At 32.8% G+C, this 25,918-nt stretch overlaps 3 protein-coding genes across 3 annotated transcripts in view; all 3 read right to left on the reverse strand.

Moving 5' to 3' along the window:
• Positions 1–3,782: 3,782 nt before the first annotated feature.
• LOC123661229 lies at positions 3,783–4,649 on the reverse strand. The gene is made up of 3 exons (XM_045596219.1): positions 4,491–4,649; positions 4,116–4,236; positions 3,783–4,031 (listed from the first exon to the last, which is right to left on the reverse strand). The coding sequence occupies exons 1-3, from the start codon at positions 4,579–4,581 to the stop codon at positions 3,938–3,940; spliced, it is 306 nt and encodes a 101-aa protein (XP_045452175.1). The 5' UTR covers positions 4,582–4,649; the 3' UTR covers positions 3,783–3,937.
• Positions 4,650–6,195: 1,546 nt separating this feature from the next.
• On the reverse strand, positions 6,196–7,693 carry LOC123661237 (U-scoloptoxin(16)-Ssd1a-like). The gene is made up of 3 exons (XM_045596226.1): positions 7,537–7,693; positions 6,681–6,801; positions 6,196–6,486 (listed from the first exon to the last, which is right to left on the reverse strand). The coding sequence occupies exons 1-3, from the start codon at positions 7,625–7,627 to the stop codon at positions 6,393–6,395; spliced, it is 306 nt and encodes a 101-aa protein (XP_045452182.1). The 5' UTR covers positions 7,628–7,693; the 3' UTR covers positions 6,196–6,392.
• Positions 7,694–12,105: 4,412 nt separating this feature from the next.
• LOC123666525 (innexin shaking-B-like) overlaps positions 12,106–25,918 on the reverse strand; it is a 30,923-nt gene continuing 17,110 nt past the window's right edge. Inside the window, exons 2-4 of the mRNA XM_045600605.1 lie at positions 16,798–17,017; positions 14,415–14,538; positions 12,106–12,511 (exon numbers count right to left, since the gene is read on the reverse strand). Of these exons, the coding sequence (XP_045456561.1) occupies positions 12,106–12,511; positions 14,415–14,538; positions 16,798–17,017 (750 nt within the window). The remainder of the gene's footprint in view (positions 12,512–14,414; positions 14,539–16,797; positions 17,018–25,918) is intronic.

Consider the following 25,918-nt stretch of genomic DNA (forward strand, 5'->3'; position numbering starts at 1 on the left):
TATAAAAAAAAAAGAAAGGAAATAAATGTTTCTTACTTCTAACCATGACAGTCAGAAATTTTTGTATACTTTAACCTGTATAAAAATAATAAAAATAATTGTGTTTGCTCGCAAACGAAAAAAAAAACCGACTTTAATTACTTCGACAAGTAAAACATAAGTAGAAAAAATAGGTAAATACGCGTTATCAAAGATTACTCAAAAAACACTAATCAGATTTTGTTAAAATTAAAATGAGACTACATGACAAGCATTTAGCTGTCGATTAAAGTAAGCATTATGAAAATCGGTAAACCCAGTAAAAAGTAAAAAGTTAAAGGTTTACTATAACTTAGGTCAACGAAAAAATAGTCAAGTAAATACGCAATATTAGATATAGCTCGAAAAGTAATTTTTCGATTTCAATTAAGTTTAAATGGGACCAAATGGCACGCAACACCTTTCGATTAAAAAAAAATTTCATCGAAATCGGTCCAAACAGTCAAAAGTTCTAAAGTAACATACATAAAAAAAAACAATCAAATGGAGAACCTCCTCCTTTTTTGAAAGTCGCTTAAAAATTGACATTGACGCAATGATCTGTGGTATCGAACAACCACTAAATTATTCTCATAAATAATGAAAATTATGTAAATTGCATCAAAATAATAATTTTATTTATATTGTAACGTCTTCACACCAACAGGAATACCAGATACGATTCAAATAATGTCAAGGACAAAATTGAGGTCGCAAAATATTGATTAACTTATTTTCTTCACAAAATTAGCTGAATTAAGACCTTGACTCATAACTCAATTATCGAATTCATTGTTTATATTTAAAAGAGGTGACGGAAAATCATTAAATTTAGTGTTATTTCAAAATAAAGGAAACTAAATATAAATTTTGTGCGATGAAAGTTATCTATATACATAATAATAAAATGGTAGGAAAGTCAAAACTGTACATTGAATATTTTTTTAAAAGAATACTCGGGGTGTGATCTTCAATCGATACCGAAGCCAAAAATATAGATTTTAGAATTTTTGTCTGATTGTCTGTTTGTCTGTATGTATGTCCGGGATAAAGTCAAAAAGTACCGCATGGATTTACTTCAAATTTGGCACGAATATTATTAAGAAGTCGGGCTACATATTATAATGCTATCACCTACCGGGAACGAGGAGTGAACCTGTCTTTCCTCAACGCATTCTGTAAAAACGTGTAATGACGCATATTTGAATGTTGTTGTTATTATGTTAATAACCATGCGATATAAGCTAGCTTCACACTATAAAAATCACGCAATATACTAAGTCACTAAGCCGATAAACATAATTAAATGAATATAAGTAGACAAGACAATTTTAAAGCAGCGCCATCTATGAGATTTTTCTGTAGATATGAAATGTAAAGAAGAAACGGGTAAATGAATGTTATTTTAAAAGGTATAATCGTAGGTATTTTTGGTGCTGTTTAGCGTTCACGCAGACGACGTCGCGGGCAGCAGCTATTATTAAATAGAAATATTCAGTGTTGTTGTTAATTCAGCTTGTAAGATCCCACTGCCTGCTGCTGCGATTCTTTCTTCACGTGAAAGGATCGGGACTTAATCCACCACGCTCTTCTGCGCGTAGGCGATTTCATACCCGACTATATGATTAACGATCGCGATCAGATGTCTACACTAGTTCATAAACTAGTACATAACAACCGCGATTGACAGCTTAACGTGCTCTTCGACTTACGATGGGGAGACCCTCTCAGATTCTCAGAGTTTGAACTCTTTCAAATATTGTTAAAAGATCTTATTTTATCTTTTGTATAATCTATTAATATGTTTAGATGACGATTTATTTGTCAATATAAATAACTTAAAACGTAAGCCTAACTACCCACATTCAATCAGTTTAATGGTGCGTGTGCCGTTTAGGCATTTAAACATTAGCGGTTCCATTCCTCGTGTATTTATAAGATGCTTTTAGTAGCTATAGTTTATTAATTGAGGTGAAACAGAACTATTAGGAAATAGTATATTTATCTCTTGCTGTTAAAGTCTAATTGTAACTTATTCGCCAGGTAAATTGTAGCCACAAATGGACAAACAGGCCCTGAGAAGATAATAATACTATAGCTTGATTTATTTATCTTGGCTATGACTGTTTTCTTTATAAAATACTAGCTGACCCGGCGAACTTTGTATCGCCTAACACAAACTTTATCGTATGGTATTAAAGTTCAAATTGACTTGTAAGTATTATCACAAATCTTTTGTATGGGTGTATAGAAACGTGTTGTTTTTAGACTTTTTCAGGAAATTTAAATATTTTTTTTTAGAATTTTTCTCTCCGTAAGAACCATCCTCGTACTTCAAGGAATATTTAAAAAAAAGAATTAGCGAAATCGGTCCAACCGTTCTCGAGTTTTGCGCTTAGCAACACATTCAGCGACTCATTTTTATATTATAAGAAGATTTGCCAGCGAGATTCTCACGACTACCATAACCAAATAGTCATTTATTTTTATCACGGTACTTATGTTTTGTGAAAAATAAATGTAATTATTTATGTGAACAGTATAGAAACATAGCTTCACTAAGCCAGTGTTTTTAACACAGACACAGACACAGTATTTTTAAACAGAAAACCTTTTTCATATAGGTACCATAGATATTTCGGCTGTACGTAGTTTGTGTTGGAGAATTTGAAATCTATGCATGCCTTAAACTTATCAGCCAGTTAAAATAAATAAATTATACATCGAAATGATAGCTGTTGCCACTTAAAAAGTTCAAAGATGAACGGTAATTACAACGACAATTATGCGTGAGTTTAAAATGTGTTAATTTGAGTTTGTCGAGATATTCCATAAAATAATGACTTGAATTTGTCAGTTAGAATCTGAGTTTTAGGCTACCCGGATGTCTAATGTATGCTAATGTATATGATTATAAATGTCTGTTTGAGTAAAATAAGAAACATACATTTTAATACCATTTTCCTGGTAGAAACATTTCGATAAATAAAACAATTCAAAGTGATACGACATCAAATGAAATCTTAACCTACGTAACGATCGCTTATCGGGCCTATTGTCCCATATTTATGTTGTGTAAAAAACTTGCATGAAATGGATCATATCAAAAAAATGTTATTAATTATGTAAAACAGTCTTTTAGACCTATTTTCAAAACAGGTTTACCACAGGAATGAATTATGCGACCATTTTTTTTTTAAATATTCATGAATGATTTACTCCAATGCGCTCCAATCCGCCAACTCGCATTGGAGCAGCGTGGTGGATTAAGCTCTGATCCTTTTCTACATAGGGAAAGAGGCTTATGCCCAGCAGTTAGATATTACACGCTCAAGCGCGAATGATTTACTCTTTTACGTAAGTAGCATTTTCTATAAATTATTGCTTGTTTCGTGAATTATTTTTTAATTATAACTATATATAACGGAATAATGGTAAGCAACCAACACTAATAAGTAATAATATGCTGCACCGGTTTATTTTTGATAATCTATCCGGTTTACATACAAAACACTACATAGAAATCGCTTTACTCAAAGCAAATAAACAATTTTTTTTCATCATAATTTACAATGATTATTTAATTTTGAATTTATTTTAAGATAAAGTAGAACGTACAGGCATCAAATCGATGGCTCCTAAGTATACTGAGTCAACTCTACTTTTAATAACTTTATTTTTTTCTTACATAGGTAGATAGGAAATGAAGTAAATGTTATTAATATCTTAAAAAATGAAATTATCAAAAGTTGTTAGTTGACTCAGTATACTTAGGAGCCATCGAAATGTTATTTAATTTTCTAGCTCCATAGTAATTTAAAATATAAATTCCTAAATGCTACGATCATTGTATTAGAAACAAAACAATTCATCGACTCTAATATTAGGAATTAAGAGACAAAAGGAAAAATTGTATATTTTAAGGGCACCACACTTTTTGACAGCAACCTGGATATGGTTTTTCTTTTTCTTGTACCAATTTGCAAGGAGGCGCGGTAAATACGGTGCCGCATCTGTAACGTAAAATGTAATTTAATATATTAATCTCTAGTATAATGTACGATGTCCCTTATTGTATTAAATAAAGTGATACTTACGTGACATATGTCATCAAATTGGAACTACATCTGTATTCCATGCAAGACGACTTAGCTGGCTTCGCCTGGCCATGTGGGATCACTTCGTTTAAGTCAGATACATAACATCCTTCTTGGTCTTCTGTAATTTTTTTTAAATCGAATATTATTTGAGTTAGTTATGTATTGTTTTTTTTTTAATATTTATATTTTTTTTAAACAGTGCTGCCAACAAATCTTATATTTTCTTGTTTTCATGGGTAATATGATATTTAAAGCTACATAAAATATACACAATGTAGAGTACATAAGCAGTTAAATTAATTTTATGGGTATTTGACATGCAGATAACAGAAATTTAAAACATAATTAAAATATAAAAATAGTAATTCTTACTGAATTTCTCTGGTTTGGGTTCCAACGGGCCGAGAAAAACAGCGGCGTAGGCTATGCACAAGCACGCTGATATTACCAAGAGCTTAATCATGATGTAGCAAGAGTCACTGATGAATTGACACAGTCTGACCGCGGTGGCCTTTTGTCAGTATTCTAACCGGCCCGACTAAATATGACGTAATTGATAAATCAATAAAGAGATATACATAAAAATGTATGTTGGTGTAATTATTTTTTTTCGTTTTTTTGTTGAATATTACGGTATTTATTGTATAATAGGCATAATACGTGGATTGCTGAATTTTCTTTGTTTACCACTACTGCGTTCTTTGAAGAAATCCTTTCCAACTTCCATTATAATCATAATTGTAATTGTGTATTCTCCAAATATATTTACATCGGTAATTGACAGGTTTTATACTCACTTGCTTGCTAACCGTCAGCGCATACGATGCTAAGACTCTTACTCCATTTGAATGACTATGTATCAAATTAATTGTAATTTTAAAAAATAATAAAGGTATAAAACAGTCTCTTCGACTTATTTTTATACTGATATCTACAGGAATAAATTTTGCGACCATTTTTATTTTTAACCGGATTCCAAAAAGAAGGAGGTTCTCAATTCGACTGTATTTTTGAAGTGAAACTTCTTTAAGCGCATGAGGGTAAAATTTTTACGGAAGAAACGGCAACGTTTTGATGACACAGCAACGTTTTTGTGAGACTTAAAAATTGGTTTGCCAAAGAATTTCACTTCTGACATACATGTGTTCTTTGTACGCACACACTTATTTTATGTATGTCGCTTGTCGCTTCAGCCTGTAATATCCCACTACTGGGCATAGGCCTCTTTCCCCATATAGGAGAAGGATCAGAGCTTAATCTACCATGCTGCTCCAATGCGGGTGATGTCATGTCATGGATTGTGCCTGTTGCGCTGGCGGTTGCGGGTTCGATCCCCGCACATGACAAAAATTTTGTATTGGCCATACAGGTGTTTGCTGTTGTCTGAGTGTTTGTGCAGTTCTTGTGGGTCTTCCCACCGTGCCTCGGAGAGCACGTTAAGCCGTCGGTCCCGGTTGTTATCATGTACACCTGATAGGGATCGTCACTCATAGTAATTTTTTTATGTATGCTACCTGAAAACTTTTGACTGGGTGGACCGATTTCGAAGATTTTTTTTAATCTTAAGCTGATGCTTGTCATGTGGTCCTATTTAAATTAAATCGAGATCTTATAAGTACTTTTCGAGCTATGTCTAGTCACGCGTATTTACTTTACTATTTTTTCATCGACCTATGTTGTATTATACTCGTACCATACCTTTTTACATTTTTTATTGGGTATACGATTTTGATGATTCTTGTTTTAATCAAAAGATTATATTCGTCTTGTGGTCTCATTCAAACTTGATCGAGATCTATTGATTACTTTTGAGTAATCTTTGACAACGATGTAATTGAAGTAGTTTATTTTTCGTTTGCGAGCAAATACCATTATTAATCAGTATATTTATATAAATGGTTATTCTTATACTTTATTGTTTGCCTGCTGATGATTAAAGTGTCTCGTAATAATGGTCAGCATAAGGTCATCAATAATATGCTCTAAAGGTTTACTTCTGATAACCTGGTTTTGATACAAAAAGGTTAACTTTATAGAAATCGCTTTACCCAATGCAACTGATTAAAATTTCGATATATGTCACTTCAAATTATAATTTTATTTTAAATTGAATAAAAGATACACAAGAACGCCAAGAATAGACAAAAATGTTATTTCGTTTTGCTGGTTCATAAGAATATAAATTCTAAATTCAAAATGTGCAGATTAGTTTATTAGTAAAAAAGTTTTTATTACTTGTATTATGAATTTAAAAACGAAAAGAAATTGTGTAATTTAAGGGCACCATATTTTTTTACAGCAATCCGGGTACGGTTTCCCTTTATCTTCTACCAATTTGCAAGGAGGCACGGCATCTGTAGCGCCGCATCTGAAACGGAAAATGTACTTTAGTGTATTATTCTCTAGTATAATGTATTGTATTGTAATGTATTGTATTAAATGCTGTTGACTGTTACTTGCGGACAAGCTTATGGGCTTTTGCAAGTAAATATAATTTGATGTATGCTTTTCTTAATGTTACAAATAAAAAAAAAATAAAAAAAAAAATAAAGTGACACTTACGTGACATACGTTATCGAATTCGAGCGACATCTGTATTCCATGCAAGATGACTTAGCTGGCTTCGCCTGACCAAATGGGATCACTTCGTCTAAGTCAGATACATAACATCCTTCTTGGTCTTCTGCAAAATTTTTAAAATCGAATTTAATTTGAATTAATTCTGTATATTTTCCTTATGTAAAATTAACTAGTGAATTGTAAACAAAAACAAGTTTATGTATAAAAAAATATTTTTTTCCTAAAAACTCTGTTTTGTCCTGTTCGTATTGGTAATATGATATTTAAACTAATATGCAATGTACATCTGGCCTTGTGGGTTGCCCCACCGTGCTTCGAAGAGCACATTAAGCAGTCGGTTCCGGTTGTTATCATAAATACCTGATAGCGATAGTTGCAGTAGGGAATATATCCACCAACCCACAGTGGAGCAGCGTGGTGGATTAAACTCCGATCCTTCTCCAACACGGAGAAAAAGAGACCTGTGCCCAACAGTGGGATGTCACAGGCTGAATGCAAAATCTACACAATATAAAGTTGACAAACAGTTTAAGACGTATTTAATTACAGTTTTTAGATGTAACTAGATTATAAATACGGTGTAAAAATACCACTTGATATGCAGACAACACGTAAATATTATTAAAAAGTAAACACCATAATAATTCTAACTGATTAAATAATAATAATAATAATGAAGAAAAAAAAACGTATTGACCGCCTAATTTATAAGCAGTTGAATAATTTATTTATACATTAAATTATATAAGAAATACGGTGAATTTTAAAGTTTTTCGATATGTAGAAATACTTAAAAAACTAAAATATAAGTAAATAGTAAATACGAAATAATTCTTACTGAATTTTTCAGGTTTGGGTTCCAACGGGCCGATGCCGACAGCCGCGTAGGCGACGCACAAACACGCCGATATAACCAACAGCTTAATCATGATGAAGCGGGAGTCACTGACGAATTTACACTGATTGAGTCTGTCCGCGATGGCCTTTTATCAGATATTTGAACCGGCTCGATTTATTATGACGTAATTGATAAATCAACAAGAAAAAAAATATCTGTATGTTAATATAAATCTATATAGTTTTATGTCACATTGATTGTATTTTTTGTATAATACCAAGACAGCTGTATTTTTTTTACTAACACCACTGTATCCTCCTTTCCAACAAAAAAAGAATTATCAAAATCGGTTCATAAACGACGAAGTTATCCCCGAACATACATAGTATATATACAGTCGAATTAAGTAACCACCTCCTTTTTTGAAGTCGGTTAAAAAGATAGATATGTTTATACATAAATAGTTTTATACAGATATTAATCTCTGAATCTAAGATCGTGCTACTCGAAGTAAGATTTAACTTTAATTCTACTGGACCAAAAAAAAAAAACTATCAACATATATAACTACTTACTAGATTCATTTTAAAAATCCTTTTTCCATGGGACGGATGACATTGCTGACGTTATCACTGAGTGAGAGTGAGAAAACGGAATAATCAAAATAGTATCATCCACTCAGGCGCAGCTGGACGGAGTGCAAGAATCCTATAAAATAAATGTTCAAAATGTAAGTACCTTAACGAAAGAATTCATAGCTGTGAACTGATCCATATATATGTTAATCAAATGTTTATTCCTTCCCTAATAAATGCATCCGTTTAACAACGTTCACAAGCTTACCACTAGATTTCGAAATATTTTCGAAAATCGTAAACATGTTCACGAAGTTATTATAATAAAAACTAATCGGTACAAATGTTCGTAGATAGTAACAATTAACTGATAATGTGTGACAGTGTTGGTGAAAATAATCATCACCCACACATTTGACTATAATAAAACTATATAAAATATAGCTGGAGTAAGATAGATTTACAAACAATCCTGTGCCCCGCAGTGGAACGTAAATGGCTGAATTAATCATCAATCTATTTTGATGAAAATAAATTAATACAAGAAATATTTAAGTTAAGTAGAACAGTTTAGATATGAGCAATTCAGCATGTCCAGTAGCATACATTCACGTATCTCAAATGTAAAAGTATGGATCTCACTACCACACAATTTTGATTCTGTACGCATTTTACTAAGAAAGATTAAAAAAAATATATTTCTAAAGGGAGGTGAAGGAGTTTAAGGACCTAATGCAGTGTCAGTAAGATTTGGACAATATTGTGTTTTCTGTCAGGAAATTATGATGTCATAGATTCATTTCGCTCTGGTCGCCCAGTTACGGATAAACGTAATTTTTGAAAAAGTGAGCCTAGATCGACATTTGATGAGTTACAATATAGCTGAACATCGGAGAATTGACCAAAAAACAGTTTCTACCTATTTGAAAAAGACTACCTGAACAAACAAGCTCGATATATGGGTATCACATGAACTTACTGAGAGAAAACTTATGGACCGTGTACTCATTTGCGGTTCTCTTTTAAGACTATTACTACTATTTTAGAACTATTTTTGAATAAATTGATCAACACTTACAACAACAACGTTACGTTAAAATACGAAGAAAGTTTTTCCCCGAACAATTTATATAAAACGTATTTAACTAAATGTAATTAGGACAAAACGAAATAATTTATCTTAAATGAAAGTCAAAATTAAATCATCATTAAAAATTATATGAATAATTGTGTTTGCTCGCAAAAGAAAAAAAACCCACTTCAATTACATCGACGAGTAATAAATACAACGTAGATCGACGAAAAAATAGTCAAGAATGTTATGCGGTGTAATACAACGTAGGTCGACGAAAAAAGCGTCAAGTAAAAACGCATTATTAGATGTAACTCGAAAATTAGTTGTTAGATCTCAAATAAATTTAAATGGGACCAAATGACACACACCACCTTTCGATTAAAAGAAAATTTGTCGAAATCGCTCCACCGAGTCACAAGTTCAGAAATAACAAACATAAAAAAAAATACAGTCGAATAGAGAACCTCCTCCTTTTTTGGAAGTCGGTTACAAATGTTGTTTACTTGCGTTAGGTAAAGCAATTTCCTCTATAGTTCCTTTCATATATAAATCAGATTATCAGAAATAAAACTATACAGCTTAACCTGATCTTGATGTTCAAAAGGCAAAACATAATATTTGAGGATCTTGGTAATGAGTTATATTAACACTATGACATGTAGAACAGGATACTTACTTTCCAATATTACTTAACTCTGATTAACTAACACACGGGCTTTATCGAACCCCGTTCGAAATCCATTTCTTCATATAAATTATAGTATTAGCGATCACTAAAGTTTAAAGAGTTTAAGATATAAGCATTTATTTCAACTATAAGTTAATAAGTTTAAAGCGAAATAATGGGGCACATCCTTGTGACTCCTCTTAAGCCACATCCATGAGCTTGAAAGGAGCCACAGATGTGTTCCAGGTGACCTGTCATTGGTAACTACCACATTAAGAAGTATTCAAGCAACGTAGAATTCAATTTGTTAAATTAAAATTTAATTCCGATTAAAGTATAAAACCTAATAATAAGGGTAAATAAAAAGCGTACACATTTTTTCCATTTTTTATTCGTTATCTTTCATGGTAACCGTCTCCCCTTTACAATGTCGCCTCTATAATAATAATTTGGCACAATATTTGGCATATTTATTTTGTCTACGTAATACAATACTGATTCGACTCATATTATTATCTGCATACACTTTGGTTGAAAAAGCAACGAATGTAAACAACCTAATTTGTAAGGAAACCACTGGGTTATGTTTATTATATGTTACATTGATTGTTTACACTTGTTCTATTATATTAATGACTAGATAAATACGTATGTTCGTGTTACTTAGCCCCGCAAACGTTAAATTAGCTTTGAAACAGAATAAATACAATTGTAAATAGGTTCGCGAATGTTCTTTGAACTAAAAAAATTATAATGTCAAAATTTTAAATAAAATTTGAAAAAGGAATGATCGATTTAAAAAAGTCTGCTGGGCCAGTAACAGTCATAACATGTTCACGTCCAATAAATAATTTATAATTTAAATAAAAGTTATTTAGCTATAGATATATACGGTAAAGAGAACGTTTTATCGCTACGGACAGTGTGATGTTAAACATACACTAGGGTATCAGTATAATTATGATACCCAAAATATAAATATCTTATAATAATTTTAAAAGCGAACATTTCGGGTATTTTAATTATAAAGTTCTAGTCAACGTCTAACAATGCAAATAATACATTCAATAAGATAGTGCCACATCACCGTCATATGTTACATACAAACAACCGTCATTAACAATATCCTCTACTAATAAAGACAACAGCTCCAACAACTTTACATTTTCTAACACGATTTACGCATTAGTCACAACTATACCACCATATAAATCGATACTATACTATAAACAATTTTGGAATCATCAAAATATATTTCAAAATAATCCAAAATAAATTCAGCACTCCCGGACATGTTCGAATTAAAATTTAAAATTATAATATTTTTACAATTTCCAAAAAGTTCAGTCACTTTCGTAAACGTACTTACTAGTTGAACACGTTGAAACGATTGCTTTGTAACAGTAGGAGGAACTTATTTAGCAGTGTATTTACTGTATTTATTATATCGATGCTGTCTATATACTATAAATACAATAATGAATTATCCGTCCAACTGTTTCTATATTAAACGTAAAATGTCTTTTGGCGCGCAAAAGGTAAGTACGTCAGCTGTAAATTACCAAAGTGGACGACCGATTCATTCGGTTCGAACACGAGAACGTATCCTATGTATATAATGCGTTATGTATAATGCTTTTAATCTCCAATTATGATTACTAACACTATAATACCTAATAGTTTCATTATTATTGCTTTAATTCCTTCTTGGTCTGTCAAATCTTTGCAAGTGAGAAATCGTGTAAAAGATAAACGATGTGCCATCTGTGTGCTTATTCTCGAATATTAGCTAGAGTAGAAAAAACGAAGCGGTCTTGACAAACAGTTACTACGAGCAGCGAAACTACAAGTAAAATACTTCTAAAAGTTGAACACTAGTTATTCTAACGGGATAGCCGTCACTGTCGACTTCGATAAGGCTTTCAGTAGGATTCATCCTGAGATCACATTCTTAAATATTAAGTACAATATATTTATTGCATATTTAGAATTGCACTGTACGATCACGAGTAACTTTAAAACAAGTCTTTGATATTCTATCGTACACTCCGCGTAAAAACAGTCCGACCTGGGCGGGGATGCCGCAGGGCAGCTGACTTGGCCCGTTTTAATTTAGCTTACATACGAACAAAGAGACCGCTCTCTTTGAATCGTAGACACTTAATGAGTTCCAGCGCAGTTTAGACGGGCGGGTCCATGTCGCGCTGCAACGACGTCAGTCACGTGTGGAAAACCCACCCTGGGATCGGAGGTCACGCGTCCGGAACGCCGTGAATGTGGTGCTGATAGTTGTGGTTCAGCTTGTTAGCAAACTCGTGCATTATATCTCTGAATATCACGGAGTCGAGGTTTTCTCCGAGAATGTACAGCAGATACCAGTCACCCATTTTACTTCTTCGAACTATCGTGTCCACGTTATCCCTTCGCACAAGCCTGAAGCGCATCCTCATCATGTAGACGCGCATGCGCGGTGAGAAGATTATGATAACTCGGTAGACGAGGGTGATGAAAGTGAGAATACCGAGTATGACGAACCAAAACCAGAGGAATACGTAAATCTTCTCGTTGACGACGTTGAGCGGTAAGATGCACAGAGCATCGTGTCGCTCGACCTCGCCAGAGGACCCGAATTTGTTGAATAATGTGCATTTGACCATCCTGTAAGTGAAATAAAATATTCGTATTAATTTATGTGTTGGTATTTATTACCTTTTAAAAACTAATATAGGTATATTATGTGTAATGAAATTTTAAAGTATCAATATCAGACTTCCTTATTTCATTATTATCGCCTAATTAAGGAATAAAGATCACTTATATTTTTAATGAAATGAATTGTGTTTCTAGTTGTTTGTAATTAAACTCCTCTGAAACGACTTGACCGATTCTCATGAAATTTTGTGTGCATAACGGGTAGGTCTGAGAATTGAACAATTTCTAATTTTCATACCCCTAAGTTATAAGGGGAGGGGGGATTAAAAGGGTTAATAAAATATTATGAAATTTTGTGTGCATATCGGTAGGTCTGAGAATTGAACAACATCTATTTTTCATACCCCTAAGTTATAAGGGGAGGGGGGATTAAAAGGGTTAATAAAATATTATGAAATTTTGTGTGCATATCGGTAGGTCTGAGAATTGAACAACATCTATTTTTCATACCCCTAAGTTATAAGGGGAGGGGGGATTAAAAGGGTTAATAAAATATTTTGAAATTTTGTGTGCATATCGGTAGGTCTGAGAATTGAACAACATCTATTTTTCATAACCCTAAGTTATAAGGGGAGGGGGGATTAAAAGGGTTAATAAAATATTATGAAATTTTGTGTGCATATCGGTAGGTCTGAGAATTGAACAACATCTATTTTTCATACCCCTAAGTTATAAGGGGAGGGGGGATTAAAAGGGTTAATAAAATATTATGAAATTTTGTGTGCATATCGGCAGGTCTGAGAATTGAACAACATCTATTTTTCATACCCCTAAGTTATAAGGGGAGGGGGGATTAAAAGGGTTAATAAAATATCATGAAATTTTGTGTGCATATCGGTAGGTCTGAGAATCGGCCAACATATATTTTTCATTCTCCTAAGCTATAGGGGTGGGGGGGGGGGGGTTGAGAAAAAGTGAAAATATATGGCAAAACAACGTTTGCGGGGCCAGCTAGTAATCTATACATTTATACATACATATAAATAAAATTAAAGTGTCTCTCTAGGACTTGAAAATAACTAATATATAATAATATTTTTTCAAGTGCATATAGTTATTTACATTATACTAAAACACAAAAAAAACTAAAATTAGAAAATTTTTGGCTGTCTATCTGTCTCTCTGTTTGTCCTGTACTAATCTTCGGAACGTCCGAACCGATTTTTATCAGAGCTTCACTTCACAAGATAGAGGACGTTGTGGAGCAACATATAGGCTACTTTTATCTCGGAATTCTCGGAATCGGAAACCACGTTTACCGAGCGCGAGTACCTATCGGTCAGGTAGATATGAAATAACTATTTTTTTTTTTTTTGTATTAAATACGACAATTTTTTGCGCAAAAATAACTAAAATCTCAAAAGGATTAAATTATAAAAAAAAATGTAAAATAAAATATGCGTATAATAGAAATAGTAAATAAAAAAATAAAATAAAAATAGTATATCAATATAAATCAAATCAATATAAATAAAATCCGAAAAAGTTGTTTCATTTCAATATTGTATAATTATGTATTTATATTATATTTTTATTATCTATATGTTTAGATTGTACACGCTAATTTTGCGACTGCTTTATAAGTTTCCTGTAGCAGGACTACTGGAAGAGATTCCATCATGGGATAAGTAGTGCCTTTGTACCAGCATTGTTTATAAGAGCTATTTTCTTTTGCTTTCCTAGTGTACATAAACTGTTAAATAAATAAATAAATAAAATAAAAATACTAGATTCCGAATATACAAAAATTACTTTGTTTTGTCGTCTTTATAGTTTTTTTTTATTTACATGGATAAATTGAATTGAAGTTTTATTGGAAATTAGTCTATTTGCCATTGTTATTATTTACCTTGGAAATATATAGATCATAGGATCGATCCGGTCCTCCTGATCGGACTCCATGTAGGCGATCACATCCAAACCGAACGTCATAAACTCGCCGTCGAAGAAGCGATTCATTAGGAACATTTGCCCTGAAACAAATACAAAAAAAATCTTCATTATTGTAATTTAGAAATTAGAATTCAATACGCGTTAGTTTTAATATACATTATAATATCTATATAAGTTTTAAGTGTAACATATAAATTATGAATGAGAACTTTTTCACTGTGTACCTTTACTATTAAGTGATCATCTGTCAATACATGCCTCTACCATTACTTATTTCATAGATAAACTAGTAAATTAAATGTATGTTAAACGTTTAACTTTGATAAAGATTGTTTGTAAAACATGTTCTAGAGGCAAAGTTCATTGAACTTTTTCTTGACCTATAAAGGACTAAATTAAATCTTTATCTGGAAGAGATTGAGATGGGAGGAGTGAGGAAAGGAGAGAGAGAATGAGGTGTAACGAGTAATAATGGTTAGATAAACATCGAAATTTAAGTATATTATGAGATATGTACAGTAATAAGACTAGCACGTTGGCGCAGTTTGTAGTGGCCCTGCTTTCTGTCCTGCGGGTTGCGGTTTCGATTCCCGCCTGAGTCTAGGTGTAATATAATATTTGTATTTATATATTTATATATGTATTATTTCTATGTATGTTTATCAAAAAAAAAAAAATAGTTATAACAGTCGGCTGTTATCTGTAACACAAGCATTACCTTGCTTACCATAGGAACAGACGACCGTGTGTGTATGTTATGTGATATTTATTTATTATATTTATTAATGAAATAAGTTTATTTGTTATTTATGGAAGGTAAAGTTATTATTTTCTCCGTATGATGTGGTACTTCCGTTCTTGTATTCAATAACAAAAACAGCTCTCTTCAGAGTATCGAAAGGCCAAATGTGCTGCCCATGCTAGTCCCTAGGTGATTACAACCACGGAACAAGCGATTTAACATTGGAAAGATTTTGTATATACAACTACATTAACTGCAATAGTTTAAGTGTTCATTCTACTTCTACGCATGTAATATTTTATGGCTTATAGACCTTCTTTAATAATAATGTTGGAATCAATCACAAAAAAAAAATTGGAAATTATTTGGATAGTATCTTAACCTCAATAACCCAAATAGTAGGTTGCGTATTTTAACGAATGACGATAATACTAATATCTCCCATAACGAAATAAACGTACTTATATATAGAAGCTCAAATAATATTGTACGTGATGCTTAAATATAGGAGAGAAGAGTGCTGAGGTTTTTTTTTGTAAATTTTGGTCGGCCAACAAGCTACCCGATAGTAAGCGGTTACCGGATTCTATAGACGCTTGCAACGCCACAAACATCGCAAGCGCTTACCCTCAGCCTTCCCCAGGAGTTCTGGCCACCTTAGTCACCACAAGAACACAACACGACTTGAGAAATGCTATTTAGCTGTAAGTGCGAGGTACTTGTCCAGATGGGCTGGTCCAAATTTTGAGCATGGTATATCTTGCTGTACCCTACCTCTGCGAAAATTTGTGGTCTCGTATGATTGAGACAGGTGACATTGATAGCTGCGCCATTTAAAATAAACAAATAAATCTATTATTTCTCATAGCCCAAAGAATCATAACTATTTTCATAACAATGTATAGGTTTTGTAGATTTTAAATATTCATACTTTATAGTTTATAAACTATAAAGGAAATACAAATAAACGTCAATATTAACGAACGAACTATATTTTTTTAGTGTTTGTATAGTAATTTTTTTTCAAAAATGTATATTGATTTTTTTTAAATTGCCAGTTTCATGGCCTTACGTTTTCACAAACTGAAATATCAGTAAGCCATCTGTTGCGAGCGTCGCCCTGAATCACCAACTAGTGGAGGTGTTGTAAATCATATATTGAATTAAATAACAACGAGGCCTTTCGAAGTATTACTTGATACATGTTGTACATGTACAATATATATATTGGTGGAAGAAAACTTTATTGATAGTATTAAAAGAGATCAGATATTTTTATATATGTATCTCAAGTAATAACAATTTTTTAAAGGAACTTTTAAATATTTTGTGATATTTATTCTTTTCTGTATGATATCAGAATATAATTTTTCGATTTTTCGAAAATTTCATCATAGCCAGTTTTTTAGGTAGAAATGTCAATTACTTTACTACAATCACTTTTGAAATTTTTATACTAAAATATTTCTCAAAAATTCCAAATATAATAATTTTTATTACAAATCTTCTTACTATTTTCTTTCGTGTATTTGTATAAAAATAAGAGAATTGCGTTTGCTTTAATAATGACTTGATATTATTTTGTACAGGATCTTACCTATAACGTTAATAAGAGCGAGCCCCTCACACAGATAGTAGCGGTAAGCCCACCAGTTGTGGTAGCGTAGGTTCTCCCACAAATAGTCAAGAATGAGCTTCTTCTTCGTCTTCTTCTCTATCTCGGTACAAACTCCAACATCCAGATCCATCATCAGCGCCCGGATCTTTCCCCCCTCCCAGGATTTCCACAGCCAACGCGGAGCGTAGAACAGCATCGCCTGGTGACAATGGCTTTAGTTAAATGTCGTTTAAATAAAGAAACAAAATTTTTTAAGCTGTCGAGGAATGAATGGAGTTTGAACGTTCATAATAATTTTATTTATATTTGCGAAAGTAAAATTATTTTCATATTAGGTTGATTTTTATTATTATTTGGAAATGGAAACAAATCATTTCATACAATATGCATGGGATAGACATTTGTCTGCATGTATTTTTACAAATCATAGACAACAAATATTACATCAATTTATCAGCTAATAAAAAAAAAAAAAAAAAAAAAACTGGTAATGTCTATATTAATTCCATTTATGTGTTGTAAACACTTATTTACAACGTATGTATGTTTATTAAATGCTAGTACTAAACAAGTACTCATGAAAACCTAATTTATAAAGTCTCGAAACAATTTACTGTCACATTTTACAAAGTTATAGTCGATAAGTCAAAACAAAAAATTCTTAAAACCTTATTTAAAATATAAAAAAAAATTCTCCAGAAATAGCTTTGTATGCTACAATCACTTCGACATGTAAATATATTTGGAAAGACGTTATTGTGATGAAGTTTATGGATTTTAGCATTATGTTGCTTTCATCGCTTGCGTTTAGTGCTGCATTTATATTAGCTGCCGTTTCAAAAATTTCTTTACTGAAAGATGTTCTAATTATATGTTGTGCCGATAGATATCTGCAGTTTCTTGAGCTATTTTGAAAGATTTTGTAATATTTACAGCTCGTGCTGAAATTGGTTCTATTAACTTTTAGGTTAAAAGCTGATGAGTGTTAACAGCAAGAGTATTTTTTTAAAGTGTTTGTTTATCTCATTGTAACTAAAGGTATTGGCAATAATTTCTTGATAAACATGACGATCTTGTGTAGATTCTGATGCAGTCATATTTTTTACCTTTAAGTCTTTCTCATTTCTATTCCTTATTTATCATTAAAGTCTTGTTGTAAGCGCGTGACGTACGACACGTGGTACACTGAATATTTAATTGCGACGAACATGGTCAATGTCCCATTAAAAATAGTAATAGTATGAGATTAAAGAATTTTAATTCATATTTGGTCGATATCTAAACATCAGTTTGATAAGGTGTTGTCATAAAAATTATAATAAGTGTATAAGGGTTTTATCAAGCACTTGCGTATAGTATCTTTTAGTTTTCGTATACGAAGCAACAGGTAATATAACATGCTCAAACCGGCACGCGACGAAATGGAAAGATAAGTATTGAATGCTGTCGTCAGATGCGTTTGCTCGAACAATACCTATCTGGTGAGACGGAGTTAAAGAAAGTAGGTCAAGATGAATAGTTTTCTGGTCAATGTGGGATTTCGACTCAATGAATTTTCGGATTCATGAATAGATTTTTTTAGTTTTTTTTGTGTTTTAAAAGTGTTGATTCAGAAGCGATATATTGTTGTGTGTGATTTTGAATTATATTAAACTAATTGTTGAAATAGGTTCGCCACTAACATTTGAATATTTTTTTTTTCTTACTGATAGTTAAGTGGGATACGAATTTTTGCGGTAATTTTACATTTTTATAAATATTTCCAATGTTAATCTTAAGAACTAATCATTAAAAAATAAATATAATATTTTAATTAGTTGTCGTTGTAACATTTTCCGTTTAAGAATCTTTTTCATAATTTTCGGAACGTTTAAATTAAGTTTATAATAATTACTTTAAAAATCTTACTAAACGTAATTAATGGACAATAGGGTTAGTCAGGATTAATAAGATGATTATATACAAAAAAACAAAAGATTACAGGAATAAGAACTATTTTCTTAACATCTACTTAAACATCTAAGCCCTGAATGTAAATTTACTTTGTAACTAAATGAACAAATATGTCTAATATATGTTGAGTTACTAGCTAAAAACATAAAAGTATTTAACTATAAATTTTCCAGTCTTTTTATTTTGACGCTTAAAGTATCCTTAGACCTCAAAATACAATATATCTTACAATGATTAGGTCAATGTCCTCTACAGAATTCACTAGTGCTGCTCTATCTAAAATTGCCAAGTTCAAAATTTATAATTATGATTTTATTAAAGTCACGAAGCTTTCTAGAAGCTAGCACGATGGACTTCGTATTCCGACGACGCGTTGGCGCAGCGGTCACAGTACTGACTGTTGCGCTGGCGGTCGCGGGTTCGATCCTCGCTCACGACAGATATTTGTATCGGCCATATAGATGTTTGTCGTGGTCTGGGCGTTTGTGCTTGTGTATTGTGTGTGTTTTCGGACCCCCAACAGGAGAAAATCCTACTGATGGCCGTTGAGTGTAAAGCGTTTATTTATTTATTTATTTATACTTTTTTGTAAGTGAACTGATTTTTTAAATTTTCTTTTATTTAAACCTTGTCTTTCGGAAGTTATGACTACACCATATCGGATAATTATGCAATTTTATAAACATAGTTTTACAACTGTATGTTTACATTCGTATTAAATATCAAATTATATTTTATGTTTTTCATTAAATACTCCGTCATGTGCCAACACGATCAAGTTTTTATAGGGTTACGTGACTTCTCACGGTCGCCATGTAATGTACTTCGACTATTATTGCAGTGAGTTATTGTCGCAGGCGTTATTAGCGCGCTGATTTATCGCGGAGCATGGCAACACTTGACTGATCGTGAACAAATGGAGGCATATTAAATTATATATTACTGTATGACAGATGATAACTTGAAAGATTTGTGTGGTCACGTTACCATCAAATATCGGTGGTAGCTTCACTTTTGACTCTAATTAGTTAATTAAAACAAATATATTTTTTATATGTAAAATGACGATTCAAAAGTACTTTTATTTTATTTATTTATTTATTTACACTTTCGCACACTAATACAAGGTTTTAACAACATAACAAATGAAATATAAAAATAAAATTTGCATCAGCTGCAACAGGCGGCCTTATCGCTATTACAGCGATCTCTTCCAGGCAACCTTTGGGCAGAGGACTAAATAAGAAGTGTGGGATAGGGCGCAAAAATGTTATGTAACATACATATGTACATAGTCACAAACGTACATGTACACCAAATACATTTACTTACATATACATAATACTTACTTACATATACATACATTCAGATATATACATATACATATATACATACATACACATACATATACATACACATACATACACAAATACATATATATCAATAATAGTAAAAAAAAAAAAAAAACCTGATAGATTTTAAATGACAGACAAAACATCATAGCATAAAGTACTCATTGAAATAAAATTGCTTGACATACATTAAGACGATAAATACATTTCTTTTGTGAGTTTTTTAAATGTCTCTAATGTTTGAGCATTCTTTATAGACAGTGGCAGTGACAGTGGCAATGAGTTCCAAAGACGACAAGCTTCTACAGTAAAAGATTTAGAATAAAAGGATGTAGAATGTGCAGGGATCTTCAATTATTATTCAATTCTTATTATTATTATTATTATTATTCAATATCCGGCTTTCTTCCGAACGGAGAGGCCGTTCGTGAGAATTACTGAGAAACTCAAATCGATTTTTTAAATAGTGCGGAGCAGAGGGATTGAAGAGGATAGTATAAAGAAGGGTCAAAATGTGAGTATTCCTTCGAAGTCGTATAGGAAGCCACTTGAGTTTTTTTCGAAATTCAGAAACGTGGTCATATTTACGAAGTCCAAATATAAACCGAATACAGAGGTTTTGTAGGCGCTCAAGTTTATTTACTTGTTCCTCATTTAGATTAATAAAGCACGTATCGGCGTAATCAAGAATGGGAAGCAGAAGGGATTGCGCTATCTTTATTTTAGTGGAAATAGGGAGAAAGTTACGTAGCCTTTTTAGCAATTTCATCGAGGCAAACAATTTCCTACTTACTTCATTAACATGAGGAATCCAAGAAAGATATTTATCAAAAGTAACTCCCAAATTTTTAACCTTATCACTTATCGGTAAACAAACCCCATCAATTATTAGTGGCGGTAATTGCGTCCAGTTGATACGGGAAATCAACTTCTGACTGCCGACGACAATAACCTGCGTTTTTATAGGATTAACCCTTAAACCATAAGACTTACTCCATCGTTGAATAGATGTAAGATCTTTATTCAACAAATTTATACATTGCGAGATATCACTGAGATGAGATTGTGAGTAGATTTGAAGATCATCTGCGTACAAATGACAGAGAGAAGAGATGTGATTAGTGACAGATGAAATAAAAATCGAAAATAATAGAGGGGACAACACGCCACCTTGCGGCACGCCAGCTTTACTCATACACCAGTTGGAAGAATGACCATCAATGTGTATGCGCTGCCGACGATTGTGCAAGTAATTATGAAACCAGTCAATCACTTCAGGAGATATGTTAAGAGAACTAAGTGTGGCTAGTAGTAAATCAAAATCAACAGCATTAAAAGCATTACTGAAATCAAGTAAAATTAATACTGTGATGAGTTGATTGTCCATACCTAATCTGATGTCATCTCTAATTTTAACTAAAGCAGTAGTCGTACTATGACCATGCCGAAAACCAGATTGCATAGGATTGAAGAGGTTGTGTTGAAGAAGAAAAGGAGTCATTTGTTTGTAAATAAGTCGCTCAAGTACTTTTGAAAGGAAGGGAAGAATAGCTATAGGACGATAGTCAGAATAATTAGAGGGATTCAGCTTTTTTGGTAGAGGGATAATTTGAGCATCTTTCCACACAGATGGAAAGGAGCAGGATTGGATAGAAAAGTTAAAGATTGATGTAATAATAGGAGCTACAACATCAATAATCGGCATGATCATTTTACGGCTTATGCTGTCAGCGCCAACAGAATTAGAGCTAATTTCTAAAATATTCCTCTTAACATCACGTACAGTGAACTGACTGAAAGTAAATGAGGGGAAAGTTGGAGTGGATGTAGCTGAAATTTGTGAAAGTGTATTTAATTTGATCGATCCATCAATAGAATCAGAAGTTAAGAAATGCTGATTAAGCTGATTGAAGTCTAATTTATTGGATTCGATGTTTTGTTTAGCTTTACCAACTCCAAGCGTTTGTAGGAATTTCCAGACTTTAGAAGGATCGACTTCCTCGGTCACGTGCTTGTGAATGTGGTGACGTCGTTTATCTCTGCATATTGTATTGCAACGATTTCTTATTTTTTTATATTTTTCTAAATTTTTTTCGTTAGGGTTTGCCCGATATTTAGCCTTCGCAATGTTTCTTCTATGTTGAATAGCTCTGATGTCATCGGTTAGCCAGGGTGCGGGTAGATGTTTGATGCGAACTGGGCGAATGGGAGCGTGGATGTTATAAAGATTAGTTAAAAGAGAGTTAAACGTAGTAACACGCTCATCAATTGTATCGGCAGTGAGAACCACCGACCAGTCGATTTTAACGGCATCTTCATGCAAGCGATCATGGTCGATTCCATCAAAATTACGCAGCATAAGGATCCTAGATTTTGGTTTTGGTGGTCGTAGTCTATACGATAAGTAGATAAGGTCATGGTAGGAAAAGGCAAGAGCATTACACTGACCATATTTTTCAACAAGGTCAGTGGAGGAGACAATAATTAAATCGAGAAGAGAGGGGTTACGATTTGGGAGACAGTGCGTGGCCGAAAGAGGTAATATATTTAAATTAGATGAAGTAATGAGAGAGTTGAGTTTTACAGATTTATAGTCATTTTTTAGTAAACACGTGTTAAAATCACCCATGAGGATGGTGTGATCGTATTGAGGAGAGAATTTTTCAAGAAGACTTTCTAGTTGTGAAAAGTAGTCAATAGAAACAGAAGGATTATAAAACACACATAGGAGAACCTTAGAGTGAGAAAAAGTAAGCTCTAAGAAAAGATGTTCTGCACTAGGACCGGATAAGGATGGTGATGTACTGATAATGTTAAAAGATATGTGGGAACGTAAATATATGGCAACACCTCCACCAGGCCTATTAATGCGATCATTTCTAATTAATTGCAAACCAGGTAAGGAATATGAAGTTGAGGGTAAACACGGTTTAAGCCACGTCTCGGATACAAGAATAGCGTGAAGATTTTTGTTACTAAATGAGGTTAAGAGGTCAGAGTAATGAGCAGGAATACTCTGTGCATTAATGTGGACAATGTTAAAATTTCTAGGAAGAGATGAAAAATGAGAGTTGAGCGATTCATTAAGGGAAGGGATACTCTGGAAACTATCGTCGGTACTTGCTTCAGACGATAAGGACGAGAGAGAGAGAAAAGCGTCATTACTATCGATGCTTGTCATTGCGAAATCCATCAAGAAAAATGTATATCAACTATAAGTAGTATAAATATAAGATATAATAAATAAATATATAATAATTATTATAAATACAGTAATATAAAAATGTAATATATATTAATAAATTATAGTTAAGTACTAAGTACAAAAGTACTTTTGTGTTCGATGGTAAAATGTTTAATGTAAAAATTGGTAATTTTTATAGATATATGTTCTGTGGTCGAGCGAACGCATCTATCATCACGCGCCGTTTCTACTGGCTATCGTATTGCATACCGCACGGCCGAGCTTCCGACTTCTAGAGTTATGACATCGACATTTACTTCTGATTTCTGACTCTGTATGATAAATGTACTTTATTTTTTATTCTTTTGAATATGACCCGAGTTTGTATAATTTAGTTTAAGACATTCGTGCCCTTTACGTGAAGGTATTTCTAATGTAATCTTTATTAGCGTATTTATGAAAATATATATTGTATTACATTTTTCTACACCTATTCGATAGAGCATTTTCGCGGTGGTCACAATAATATGCTGGTGGTTGTGGGATAGATCTTCGTAAATACCATCAACCTTCTAAAGTTCCTGGAGAAGGTCGGGGTAGAGTCGCAACGTCCTTGCAATGCTCCATTGCTGTTGCAGGCGTCTATAGGCTACCGTATCTGCTACTGCCAGATGAACATTATTATACGTCACAAAACCAAAGCGTATGGTTATTTGTCGTGATCTGTGCTCACAGCTCATGGTCCATACTGAAGGCCGTTTGTGGCCATACTTGAAGTTTGGGGATTATGAGGTTTTCATACAGAGTTGCTGTAAAAAACTTACATCATTTTTTACAAACTACTGCGATATTTTCAAGAGATAAAAATAACTAATTACATATACGGGTCATTTTAAAAGATAGAAATATAGCATCACAAATGTTTAAGTAGATTTTGAAGGATACCGTCACACAACGTTTTGTTAGACCAAAGAGACTAACTATTTTCGTAAAGCACGTGTAAACTCAAACGGCATGTCATTTAACGACTTAGTTGAGGAACACCGTCATAATTTCGTTCATAATACGAATAAAATATAGCCTATGGCTGTCTGGAATAACTTACGTTTCAAATGGTACAATAAATCATTTCGAATAAATGCAATGGTAGCGATAAACATGTCATATTTTACAGATGTTTGTCATGGACTCTCCTAGACCTTGATATAAATTCATAGGTCTTATACAAACACTTCGAATTGAAATCGAGTCCTGAGGTACAGGAACTCTTGCTCCATTACATCAAAATATTTCTAAAATGTCGTTCTAAACATATAAATTAATAAAAGTAATCTGATTTAGTTTGTATTGTCCCGATACTGGGCCTAATTCTTCATATAAAAGAAGGGACGAAGCTTAATCTATCACGCTGCTCTACTGCGGGTTGGCGGATATATTCCTTACCATGCATAACGATCGTTATCAAATAACTATGATAACAACCGGGAACAGCTTTACGTGCGCTTCTAAGCACGGTGAACAATCCCACAAAGTCATAATATGCCCAAACCAAAAAAAGGTTGCATAAATATATCTACTAAAAATATATCTGCTTTAAGCAGAAATCGAACTTACCATCGCCAGTATTTAGTCATCTTCACTCACCACTACAACATAACGGTAATTTTAGTTTAAAATGTTAACGCTACTAAATTGCACTAAGATCTTGTAAATTCACACGCCTTACTGAAGTTCCCAGCGTGTTGTCTAAACGCATGTTGTACAATAATGTAATAAACATGTAGTGGAATAAGAAATTCCTAGCATTCTCAATAGTAAACATGCCATACATTAACTTATATAATCTGATTTTATATTTTTTTGTTTTGAAACTGTCTCTGTCTGAAACTAAAAATATGTTTGTGTAACTTAAAATGTGTGGTGATTTTATACGAGTAGTCCTCAAAATTAAATTTAAATGTCATTTAAACACAAGGTATATACTATTATTTCCGATGCAGTAATGCTGATTGAAATCTGGAAGAAACTTCTAAACTATTTTACTTAAAATGCCAGTTTTTTTTTTGTTACTATTAGAACAATAATTTTGTGATCGAATAAGAAAATTTAACTTCACCTTTTTAGGAGGATTTGTATTCAATTAAGTCATTACTAGCAATACCCGTGGCAATAATTCGCACTAAATAAGTATAATAATTGTCAATCATGTTGACGTTGTTTCAAAATTAAAGCCATTATATAATATATAATTTAAATAATTAATAATTTACAAAAACAAACACGCTTCAGCCTTTAATATCCCACCACTGGGCATAGGCCTCTTTCCCCATGTAGGAGAAAGATCAGAGCTTAATCCACCATGCTGCTCCAATGCGAGTTGGCGGATATATTCCCTACTATGAGTAACGACCGCTATCAGGTGTACATGATAACAACCGGGACCGACGGCTTAACGTGCTCTCCGAGGCACGGTGGGGAGACCCACAAGGACTGCACAAACATCCAGACCACGGCAAAAACCTATATGGCCAATACAAATGTTTGTCATGTGCGGGGATCGAACCCGCAACCGCCAGCGTAACGCCAGCAATAATATTTTTTTGTTGTGGAT

This window comes from Melitaea cinxia, chromosome 2 (genome assembly GCF_905220565.1).
Source record: "Melitaea cinxia chromosome 2, ilMelCinx1.1, whole genome shotgun sequence".
Classification (NCBI taxonomy): domain Eukaryota; kingdom Metazoa; phylum Arthropoda; class Insecta; order Lepidoptera; family Nymphalidae; genus Melitaea; species Melitaea cinxia.